Source organism: Monodelphis domestica, chromosome 1 (assembly GCF_027887165.1).
Source record: "Monodelphis domestica isolate mMonDom1 chromosome 1, mMonDom1.pri, whole genome shotgun sequence".
In the NCBI taxonomy this organism is placed as follows: Eukaryota; Metazoa; Chordata; class Mammalia; order Didelphimorphia; family Didelphidae; genus Monodelphis; species Monodelphis domestica.
Window position 1 is genome coordinate 703501477 of NC_077227.1, and position 12500 is coordinate 703513976.

The 12500-nt window shown below is 41.2% G+C and overlaps 1 protein-coding gene across 4 annotated transcripts in view; it reads right to left on the bottom strand.

Moving 5' to 3' along the window:
• Positions 1–12500, bottom strand: part of KLHDC4 (kelch domain containing 4) — a 105565-nt gene that overhangs the window by 54122 nt on the left and 38943 nt on the right. For all 4 annotated transcript variants that reach the window (XM_007477273.2, XM_007477272.3, XM_056810594.1 and 1 more), the window contains one exon: positions 9824–9960. In XM_007477273.2, coding sequence (XP_007477335.2) covers positions 9824–9960 — 137 coding nt within the window. The remainder of the gene's footprint in view (positions 1–9823; positions 9961–12500) is intronic.

A 12500-nucleotide genomic window follows, 5' to 3' on the forward strand; every position in this document is an offset into this window, starting at 1 on the left:
CAGCACCCCACTAAACTATAGGATTCTGCCTTCAAAAAGACCGGAGGTCCTAGGTTCAAATCTGGCCTCAGACACTTCCCAGCTGTGTGACCCTGGGCAAGTCACTTGACCCCCATTGCCTAGCCCTTACCACTTTTCCGCCTTGGAGCCAATACACAGTATTGACTCTAAGATGGAAGATAAGGGTCTAAAAAAAATTAGAGGAAAAAAAGACAAAGGAGAATTAAATAAAAGTATTTAGAGCATCATTCTTTGTAGTAGCAAAGAACCATAAACAAAACGAGTACCCAATAACTGGGAACAGCTAGAATATTGCTACACAGTAAGAAAAACGGGAACAGAAGAATTAAAGAAACATGGTCCAATTTATACAAACCTGCAGAGAGAGAGAGAAACGGAAACAAAAGGACAATACAACCACAACTGTGGAATGGGGAAAAAACATTAAGAAAATCAAACTCTGAGAAACTTAAAAAATCAAGGTCCTACAGACCAGAGACAGCCCGATAGAACAATAGAGCAGAGATGGGCTTGGAGTCAGGAAGACCTGGATTTGGATCTCTTGACTCAGTTATCAGCTGTGTAATGCCAGATACGTTGCTTAATCCCTATGGCTCAGACTCCTCAACTATGAAGTGAGGCCTCTGAGGCCTCCTCCAGCCTTTATTCTAATATCAAGGGGAAGAATAGAACATCATGTTGTACAGGGCACTGGACTGGACAAACTGGCTTGTTTTTCTTTGTCATCAAGGAGGGAAGGATTTTCCTCTTCAGGGTTACAATGCAAAATAAAGCTATCAGTAAAGTGTGTGTGTGAGAGAGTATGAGAGTGTATATATGTGTGTGAGTGTATATGTGTATTTTGAAGAAAGTAAATGAAAAAAGAAAATCAATCTCATTCTTCTCATTAGGGACAAAATTCTAACTTACACTGGACATACTTACAACAAGGTCTAATAGCCTCAACCTCCTCAACTACAAAACAGAGATTACTCACCTGATGATATCATAGAATTTAGAAATAAATATATGACTAACAGCCATTCCCCAAGGGATAGGTGTTAGAAGAATATGAACAAATGGTTCTAAAGAGACAGCTTGCAAACTCTTGATAACCACATACAGGACACGCTATTCCAAATAACAAACAGAAAGATAAACACAAAGGAGAACGACCTGGAAGTTTCACCTTGCACCTATATACATTAAAATATTCAAAGAAGGGGAATTCTGGGAGAGTACTTCCTCCACCCCAAGTGGAGCTGACTCTCAGCATAAAGGCAAAATCATGAAAAAAGTCCCCCTAAATGAGTAAAAGACAAAGAAAAGGCCTGACCCTGGAAAGCTATTTCAGCAAAAGAGAAGACCAGAACGCAAGCTCAGCAGAAGACAGCAGATCAAAACAGAAATGTGTGAACCTTCAATGGCAAATGTGAAAGGATATCAGACCCCAAATGAACTGGAAGAGCTCCAAAAGAATATCAAAAAACAGATAAAAGACTTAGAAGAAAAATAAGAAAGTCAATAGCTCCGGTGCAAAAACTCACTAAAGAAAACATATTTCTAAAAAAAGTAAATATAAAACTTCAAATGAAAATAACTCTAAAAAACTGAAGTACAATGCCTCAAAGAAGAAAATGGCTCCTAAAAATTAGAATGGGACTACTGGAAGCTAATGATTCTATAAGAGAGCAGAAAATAACAAAACAAAATCAAAAGAATGAAAAAATAGGAGAAAATATGAACTATCTCACTGAAAAAACAAATGACCTGGAAAACTGATCCAGAACAGATAAAGTCATAATCAAAAAGAATGTGGATACCATTTTGCAAGAAATTATCAGAGAATTGCGCTGATGTTCTTGAACAAGAGGGGAAATGAAAATAGAAATTGAAAGAATCCACCGATTACCTCCTGGAAAATGTGTGGGATAAAAATTGATTACAAGTGCCTCACTCAAAAATGAGCACAAGTAAGCCTCATCAATTTGTGTGAGATATAAGTGCCCCACTCAAATAAACAAAATCAGAGTCAGAAGGTAGGAGTAAAAAGAGGTAGTTGTTTATTCCCTTCATGAAAAACAGCACTTTGGTAATGGGCTAAATGCCAACTGAATAGCAGCAAGCAGGCAATATACACAAAAGGCTCCTCCCCCTTCCCTTGTCAGCCCCCCACAGTTTTGACCTACAAATCAAACACCTGTGCTTCCAACCCAACTCAGGTGAGGCAGGGGAAGCAGCTGAGCTGTTCACTGCCCCTTCTATCCTTCATCATTTTCCCTCCCAAGCCTGTCCTGGAGTCCTCAACCAACAAGCTTTTATAAGCTAAATGATCATTCTGAGAATAACACACTCAATTCTGTCCCACACAAAAAGATCCCAAATTTAACAGTAAGAAGCCTATTTAGTCAAATTCCAGAATTCCCAAGGCAAGAAGAAAATACTGTAAGCAGTCAGCCCCGCCCCCAAAAAAAGAAGAAGAATTTTGTGGAGTGACAGTCAGGATTACACGGGACCTAGTAGCTTCTGTTTTAAAGGACCAAAAGCTATGGAATATGATATTCCTCAAGGCAAAGGATCTAGAGCTACAACCAAGAACCCACCTACCTAGCGAAACTAAGCATAACACTGTGGGGAAAGAAATGAACATTTAATGAAACAGAAGACTTCCAGGCATTTCTTATGAAATGGCCAGAGCTGAAAAGAAAATTTAGTGATTACAGTCAACACTCAAGAAAAGAATAAAAGGCAAGAAGAGGAAAAAGTTCAAGGGACTCAATGAGGTTAAATTGATCACATTCCTACTTGGTAAAGTGTTAAACTAGGATACCTAAGATATCTATGACACTAGAAATACTTAAGATACTTAGGGTTATCAAGGGAAACAACTGGATTAAATTGATTTCATTATTACATAAGATAATTAGATATTAAAGATATGTATGATACTTGAGATATTGAAGGTAACTAAATTACTTAGGAAACTTAAGGTAAAGAAGGTTCTTAAGAACTTTCCACTATTATGACAGTGAATAGAAGCATACAGAGAGAGAAAATGAATATGATAGGATTATATTTTAAAAACTCAAAGCAAAACAAAATCAAGGGATAAGAGGAATACACTAGGAAAAGAAAAAGGGAGACAAAATTGGAGGTAATTTCATTTATGAAGAGGTGAGTAAGAATCAAGTCAGTGGAGAAGACTGATGGGGAGTGGGAGTGGAGAACAGGCAATGCTTGAACCTTACTCTCATCAGAATTGGTGTAAAGCAGGAATAACCTCGGCAAAGTTAGCAACAGAAACTTATCTTACCTTAAAGGGAAGTAAGAAGGCAGAGAGACAAGAACTGGGGTGGTTGGAGGAGTTGGGGAGGCAATAGTCAGAAACAAAAATATTTATGAACAGGGAAAGGTTGAAAGGAGAAGGATAAACAGGGAGGAAATAAGATAGTGGGAAACAAAGTAATCATAAGTATAAATGGGAATGTAAAGAACTCACCCATAAAACAAAAGAGGGCAAAGTAAATTAAAAGCCAGAATCCCACAATTACAGTCTACAAGAAATAACATTTTTAAACAAAGAGACATACTCAGAGTAAAGGTAAATGGCTAGAACAGAGTCTACTAAGCCTCAGCCAAAGTTTAAAAAGTAAGGGTAGCAATTATAATCTCAGACTAATTGTAATTATGCCACTATCACAATAATACCTGGAAAGATTCATGTAAAGTGATGCAAAGTGAAGTGAGCAGAACCAGGAAAAGGTTGTACACAGTAACAGCAATAATGTACAAAGATCAATTGTGAATGACTTAACTATTATCAGCAATGCAAGGATCCAAGACAACCCCAAGGAGCTCATGACCAATAAAGCTATCCAGATTGAATGAAGATTGAATGCATTCTTTACTTCCTCCATGAATTTTTCTGTAGTGTAAGAGCTATATGTCTTTCACAACATGATGAACAAGGAAATATGTATTACAATGAATAACATATATACAACATATAATATTACCTGCTTTCTTGGGGAGAGGAGGAAGGAGAACATGGACTGAAAAATATCAGAGAATTAACTACTGAAAATTGTACCAACATGTAATCTTGAAAAAAAATTTTTTTAACTTTGTTTTTTGTTGGGTTTTTTTTAAATTGAAGCAATTCTCTGCTGGCAAAAACAGGGAATGAAATAGATGTCCACTGAATGAGGAATGGTTAAACAAATTGTGGTTCATAAATGTCACAAAAAATTGCTGTGCCAGAAGAAACAATGAATACAAAGAATCAAGAGAAAAATAGAAAAACTAAAGATCCAAAAGATCATAGATTTAGAAGTAAGAAGGCCCTCACAGGCTCTCAAGCCCAGCACCCTCATCATACAGATGAGAGTACTGAGGAACAGAGGGTTTAAATAACTTGTCTGGGATCACACAGCTATTAAGTATCTGAGGCAAGATTGGAACTCGTATCTCTCTGACTCCAGTGAACTAACCACGATGGACATAAAATGGCATAGTATAACCAAGAAAATCAAAAGAAACAAAAATTGAAACAAAAAAAGAAAATTGAATGCTGCATAATAATAGTGACTGAGCTGTGGAGAGGGGTTGAGAGTATATTCCTCCTGTCTTTACACTGGGTCAGGGGCCCAGGGGTGAAACACTCTATCCTTTGGTTGAGGGGTGGCTTGACATTTTTTTCTTTAAACAAACAAAAATACCCCAACCTCTTTATTACAGTGAATAGGGTTCTGGGTAGAGGGAAGGAGAAAGATATATTCATAAGTGAAGGTGATGAAAAAACGGGGGATGTCAATAAATATTTTTAAGAGTTGAGAAATAGCTAATAAAAGACATCAAATTGAAAAATATAAGGAGACCTAGGATCAGGAAGAATATTTGTACTTCCCACAAGACAAGGCCTACTTCATGATCCTAAAAGCCTTGATCAAAAATGAACTGGGAAAAATCCCCTCGGTTGGAGCCGCTGAGATGAAGCTTCTTTCTCTAGGCTTGCTCCATCTCACCTTTTCCTTTAAGGTCAATACAAGGGGGGAACAAAGTGAGGAGAGAAGAAAAATGCCATCAGAGGAATATCACAACTTAAACAATTGACTAGCCCAATACCCTGCCAACATTAGCTATTCTTTCAATGGCATCAATGACCCAAATCAACAGTATTTGCATCCTGCCAGCTGGCCTCTAATCTAACATGCAGCAATACAGTACCTTGCCATCATGCTCAATCAATAGGCCTGCTTTAATGATTAGTCTGCCTACGTTTTCCCATGGTGATATTATGCTATGACAATTAAAGGACGCTTTAATAAAGAATTATTACCACCTATGGTGAAAATCATACTTTATAAAAATTAATAAGTTATGAAAATAATACTTACCTTATTCTAAAATTGAGATTCTAGAACTGCTTTAGAAATACAAGGGCTTTCCCTTGCAGGACTGTTACCACACTCCATCAAAGAAATTGAAACAACAGTTAAAGGCTGGGCTTCAAGAGCCCCGGGGTATTCTGAGGGTGATAATACTGTCCTTTCTGAAGCTACATGACCAAAGGAGCCAGTAACACCTGACTTCAAATCCAGGCTCCAACGCGTACTTGCTGTGTGACCCTGGACAAGTGACTTTACTTCACTCTGACTCGGTTTTCTCATTTGTAAAATGAGGATAATAATAGCACCAACCAAGCAGAGGTTGTGTAAGGATCAGCTTGTAAGAGTGCCTAGCGCATAGCAGGTGCTATAGAAATGTGAGCTATTATTATTATTATTATTATTATTCCAGTCCTCTTTTTCCTCTTAAGCATCTTCTCTTCCCCCACCAGCCTTTCAAATAACCTCCTTCTAGATCAGTAAGTGTTAAGTGGTAAAGAACGGACCCGGCCAACCTGTACAACAGATCTGGAGACTTTCTAATAGAATCAAAAAAGAAAACACTGAGTTGGGGGGGTGAAAAGGGGGGGGGCGGCTGACTTGCCCAGGCTGGAGGCGAACTAGGGTCTTCTTGCCCCCCAAGTTTGATGCCTTATCTATCCACTGCACTCCCCTGCTGCCCATCATTCTGTCAGCTTTATTTGAAGCTCTCCAGTGATAGGGGAACAACATCCAGTTTGATTCCCTCCAATGATACTCCTAAGGCAGGAATTTTAGGCCCTTCCTCACCATGGTGCACCAACCCTGAAGTCAGGAAGACTTGGGTCCAAATCTGAGGAGAGGTCAGGTCAGGCAGCTTAAACTCTCAATTCCCAGGGCATCTCTGACAGACACTTGGGCTCCAGGAGAGACTGGCCAGGCTGCATCAATGGCAGAAGTTCCAACACCAAGGAAATCAAGAAAACAAGAGCTTTCTTCTAGCCTTTGTTAAGTAGGCATTTGTAGAAGAAAAATTCAGGAACAAAAGACTTCTTTTTTTAAGAATGGCTTTTTATTTGGGTGATTAAATGGGAAGACATTTCAGGAAGCTGAGCGTCTACTCAAAGGATCAGACAGTCCTAGGAACATTAGTAGATCAAGCAAGTGTCTTGTGTGGAAAAAGACTTATGAGACATGGATTATTAAAGCACAGGAAGACAGGCAAAAGAAGATGAGACAAAAAAGGGGACAAGAATCTAATATCTATCCCCAGGACATTGCATACATTATACTAAGTAGTAGTAAACTGGGTTTTATGGATGACAAGAGCCCTATGTGTATTAAGTTTGCTTTAAATGCTAGGGCAAAATTAGTACCCCAGCTGGGGACTGATCCTCATTCTGTTCCTTATCTTCCAATTAGACTGCCCCCTTAAAACTCATTTGAGGAATTCTGCACACTAGATACAAACTAATAATTACTGAAGAAATTCATTCCTTGCTTTCTGTCTGGGAGGGCAAAGAAGTGGGAAAGAGGGAGAGAATTTGGAACTCAAAATTAAAAAAAAAAAGAATTTTAAAAACTGTTTTTACATATAATGGGGGGGGGGGGTGGCTTCATTCCTTAAACCCTGGTAGCACATCTGAACACTGGAAAATAATGATTTTCAGGAGGCCCTGTTTGTGTTATTCATTTCCCCAATAATGGCTCCTGGTACTTCCTGGTTAGTCGTTAGACTATTTGAGAACCGCCAGGATCAACAATATGGACAGATCAAAGCCAGGATGCAGTTACAAAGTAGATTTTCTCTGTCCCCTTTTAACTGTGGTCTATGATTCAGAAGTCAAATTAAAATGGCAACTAGACCACATGACAATGCTAAGCTAGCCTCATCCAGCTCCAAGGCAGAATTTCCTTTAATGGGCTTCTCCCCAACAGCAGATTATGTTTTTGGCTAATACACCTCAAATACAGCACAGATAAAATTAAAATAATAATTGCACCAAAAAGAATACAAGTTGTACACTTGTTTGCAAAGCACAAGGAGAGCTTTCTGAGAAAAGTGCCCTAATAGCTCTTATTTACGCCTCATTCCCTGACATTTGGTTGCATGTTAATGTATTATTTTCTCTGCAAACATAGTGAACATTTGTTCAACAATGAAACAACTACATATTTTAAAACAGAAAATGGCAGGGACGCTGGCTTTAAATAATGACTCTGCATTGTGTCAATATGACAAGAAGTAATTCAAACTCTTTTTAAAGACAGGGGGAAAAAATCACCTTTACTATGTGATTCCTGGGATGAATACATGTTTTGCTAAGGTTTTCTATACCTCCCCTGTAAAATGGAGGCAAGAAGTGACCAGAGCCAACCTCTGAAAAAAACGACAAAAATCACATTAGCTGGATAAGATGACAAACTAGGGAAGTTCTCACACTTGCTCTCAAAATGAGTTTTAGGATCCCCTTCTCTGTCCTGTGTTCTTATGCCCTCACCTGCTCTAGAATGATAATGACATGATGATAGCATAAGGCTCTTGGGTCAAAAAGACCCAAGGTCAATTCTACCTTGGGTAGGTGTCCTAACCTTCTTCATCTGTAAAGTGATGGGGTTGGAACAGAGAGCCACTGAGGACCCTGCCGGGTCTAGATGGAGGATCCCATGAGTAATAATCATGCACATTTATGTAGCACCTTAAATATCCCCAAATATCATATGGCATAATCTCAAACAATGTGACGGCATCTTAAAAACAGTCTATGAAAGTGGTGGCTAGGTAGCACTGTGGATGGAGAGCCAGGCCTGGAGTAGGGAGGACCTCAGTTCAAATTAGTCTCAGACATATTCTAGCCATGGAACCCTGGGCAAGTCTTCATTTAACCCCAATTGCCTAGCCCTTGTTCTTCTGTCTTAGAATCAATAAGATTTGGGGGAAACAACATTTTGCTAACACTAACTTTTGGAAAACTTCTTTCTGACTTTTTAAATAGACTTGAGGGACTGCCTAGTAGGAGGAGGGAATGAGAGCATAAAAGTATGATGACATCATGGGTAACTATAACTTTAGTGCTTGGGGATTAACTTTCTCAAAATGGAAGAAACCCTTCAAGTTCCACTGTCTATAGTCATTATCAATTCACAGATGGAAAAAAATTAACTGTATTTACAAACGGATGCATCAGAGCATTGAAACATTCTGCTTTCTCTTCATATGAGCCCTTCCCCCAAGTAGGAAAATGGGGGACAGAAGTCAGTCATAAGATCCCAATGCAGCCAATCATTGATGCTCCTATCCATTCCTTCTCTAGCAAATTAGCTGAAGTCAGTGAATTCCAACTCTTGTATGTTATAGTCTAACACCTCCAGGTCTAAAACCGAGTAAAACTAAAGCCCACCCATACCCCACACCACACTAGGCAGTTAAGCATGACATAACTGTCTCCTCTAAAGTGGGGATGGTTACCTGATATGGACAGACTGTTAAAGGAAAGACTTTCATGTCCGTAACAGATGCCATTTCTTGCTTATTTCTCTACACCAAAGTAGCTTCTTTTTCACTGTTCGGAGAAGCAGAGAGAAGGAGACCCTTCTGATAGGCCAGATGTCCCAAAAGGATTAGTGCAATTCAGGACTGGGCTCCAAACTGCTTTAACACTTTTGGGACACCATATTTTGCAAAGCTCAAGGTCATCTCTGTGCTTAACTTTGGTGAAAGTAATAGTGCTCTTTTAATTCTTAATTTTAAATTTGATTGCTATTGTATGTTAGTATTTATTTTCCTTGTCTCAAGAATTTTTTGTTTTTTTTTAATGACAGAGAATTTGAAGAATCCTAAGAAAATGGTGCAGGTAAACAACTGCTCACAGTAGGCTCCGGGTGGGCCTTCATGGGGGCAGCCTCTGGCAGCTACCCAAGAAAGAATCACATTCTCTATAAATCCGAAGTGTGCTAGAAGGCTGACTTTGGTCCAAGATGAACTTTAGGCTTCTCCCTAGGCTGGCTTGGCTGCTTCCACTAGCCCTCTGAAGCCAGTGTGGAAGGAAGGCTTCTGTGAGCAACATCCCACAACTACGGAGAATAACTCCATTACGGGCCATCTCCAAACCTCAGATTTGCCTTTAAAGGAACAAGACAGATGGCCAATGGAAAAGCATTAAACTAGGATGGCCATGGATTCTGGGAGAGGGGAAGAGAAGAAAGGCCAAAGCCCAGGGCTGGTCAAACAAAGCCAGGGGCAGTGGTAAGTTAAGAGATAAAAGCACTCTTAAGAGATCCCTTTAAAAGTTAAGCACATTCCCTTGTTTTTCAGTTAGACAGAGGGTCACTTCTAAAGGGCTCTTTCACCACTGGTTCTAGTTCTGGCCTTTGGGAGAAGCAAACATAACCAGGGGAAGTAATGAAGTCCCTGGGCAAAAAGCAGCGAGGACCCAGGCAGGGGCCAAGCATCTTACTTGATCTGTTCCCAAGTCCTAGTGGCCAAGTGCAGGACCCAGAGATCCTTGTAGTGATAGAACTGTTCTCCATCAGGAGATGCAAACTCTCCTCCAAACAGCCACAGCTGTCCGCCTCCCTGAGGAACCACCACGGCCTGCAAGAGAGAAGACAAAGAAAGGGCTCTGGTTAGCTATCCGCACCTCTCTCTAAAGCCCTGGAAGGGCAGACCCCCCCGGTGGCCTGCCCCCAGGAATGGGTCATTAACGATGGCAGCTCCATTCACACCCCAAGAGCAGCATCACCAACCACAACCCTCACTGTGCACAGGGAGGCCACAGGCCCCACACCTGCCAGTGCTCTGACAGCCCAGCCCTGTGCCAAAGCCAGCCAAAACCCATCAGGCTCCCTTATAAGAAGAGACTCCTCTGTGGCATAAGAGGGCCCATGCCCCAAGGCGAAGGCAGCTTCCTCTCTGTCTGTGTCCCTTACACCTTACACCTGGGAGCATCTGCTTGAATGAGTGACTGAGGAGTGACCAGCCTCAGAGGAGCAGCAGGTCATTCTCCCGGGAACAGGACATTGGGCAGAAATGCCGACATGACTGCAGGGCCCCTCAGCTTACTGTGCACCCCTGCTGGAAGGCAGTCTGCCCCTAGAGGATCTCCCAGTGCAGAGAGGCCCCCACCTCCCTCCTACCTTAGGGGACACTCCCTAGCCTCATCCTGCCTTGCTTCCTGTCCCTGTTCTTCCTCCGCTCCTCTTGGGCTCTGCCTGTCTGGCCATCCCTCTCATTCCCCTCATCCTCTAGCTCTGGGTTTCGGATTCTTCACTTCAAATCTTTCTTCTCTGTCTCCTTCTTCACCTTCCAAACTCCAGCCTTCTTTGTAATTCCAAACCCTCTAAATCCCCTTCTCTTGTCCTTTTCCTCTTGGCTCCTCTCTCTCAACCTTCTTCCACCAAAGTGTCCAGAGACCAGACCTCCCAGAAAACCCACCAGCCTTCTCTAGCCTCTCTACTAGGGAAATGATGCTATATAATTGGAAATCTGTTAGCCTAAAAAAAGAACTACATATCCCAAGAGCCCACTGACTTCCTGTCATTACATACTTCCTATAGAAAGAAGAAGTCGTTGAGGCTCCTCCTCTTGGATGGAGAATCAGCAGTGATGGAGGTGAGTGGGGATGGCTAAAAATGGCTAACCAGCCATGGACATGTGGTTTTTATTTTGTATCCTCTTTATTACGTGATTTCTAATGATCATTTACTAAACCTCACAAAATGTTTTTATTATTAGAGATTTTTTTTTAATTTTTTACAATGCCCAAATCAGTGAAAACAATCAAGGACCAGGAGCAAGGAGGCATGAGTTCAAGTCCTCCCCACTAGTGCTGGACATTGGCAAAGTCCAGAGAGAATTGCATTTCAAGTCAGACAGATCCCCTGCTCCTTTCCAGTGGCCTGGTTTTTCTGGCCTCACAGGTTGTCAATTTAAGACCAAGGAGACTTCAAGACCATTCAGTCCAACCTCTCATTTTACCAATGAGGGGGCTGCAGCCAAGAAATCTAAAGGGAATTCTCAGGGTCACAGGGATAAGAAGTCACCAAGCTGGGATCTAACCACAGGCCATGTTGTCCATAGGCGGTCCTGTCCTACACAGGAATGGCCTAGACTGTCTGTAAAATGGTGTGAGATGGGTTGATGGGGATATGATTTGGGGCTATAGACTCTAAATGATCACCCTAGTGCGAGTATCAATAATATGGAAATAAGTCTTGATCAATGACACAAGTAAAACCTAGAGGAATTGTGTGTTGGCTACAGGAAGGGGGTTGGGGGAAAGCAGGGAAAGAACATGAATCTTGTAACCATGGAAAAACATTCTAAATTAATTAATTAAAATTTTCCAAAACTTAAAATTTAAAAATAAATTTAAAAATAAAAAATAAAATAAAACGGTGTAAGTAGGGCACCTTGTAAACTGTGGAGCACTATGTGAATGTGAAGCTGGTACTGTAAATTCCCCAAGTCCACATTTGGAAGACAATCATGAATGTCTGGAGTTAATAATGCCTTCTTCAATTTACTAATGCCTTCTACATAGCAAGTGTCTTTAAGTTAAGCCTGAACAACCTAAAAGCCTCCTCCAGGTAACTCAAGAGCCTTTGTTTGGACAAGTTAGAAGAGATTCAGTCCTTCAAGAATCTATCATTTGGGGAGTCAAGATGGTGGCTTAGAGACAACAACAGCTCAGACCTCCATAAACCCTTTCTTACCGATCAAAAACACAATGCTTCAAGGAGACTGAAACCAAATCTAACAAAAGGACAGAGCTAGGGAACCCTCCTCCTTGACCCACCTTAAAAGGTATGCCCCCAAAAAAGTCTTAACTCTAGAACACATGGGTTTAAGGAGAAGGAAGAAGGAAGGTCCCAGGACCCCTCCCCCACCTACAGCCCTGAGCCTCCAGCAGTGTCTGGAATCTCTAGGCAGGCAAGGGCACTAGTCCAAGAGTACCTTGGGGGAAAAGCTGTGCCAGCCCCAGGTCATAGAACATAGGCAGCATAGAGGCAGCTGGAGAAGAAGCACAGAGGAGGCAGCCCAGTCACAGCCAAGATGCTCCATCTTACCTACCCCCCTTTCTGGAGATTTGGCCTCAGGGTACATCCAGTTTTGCAGATCAACTCCTCTGCCCT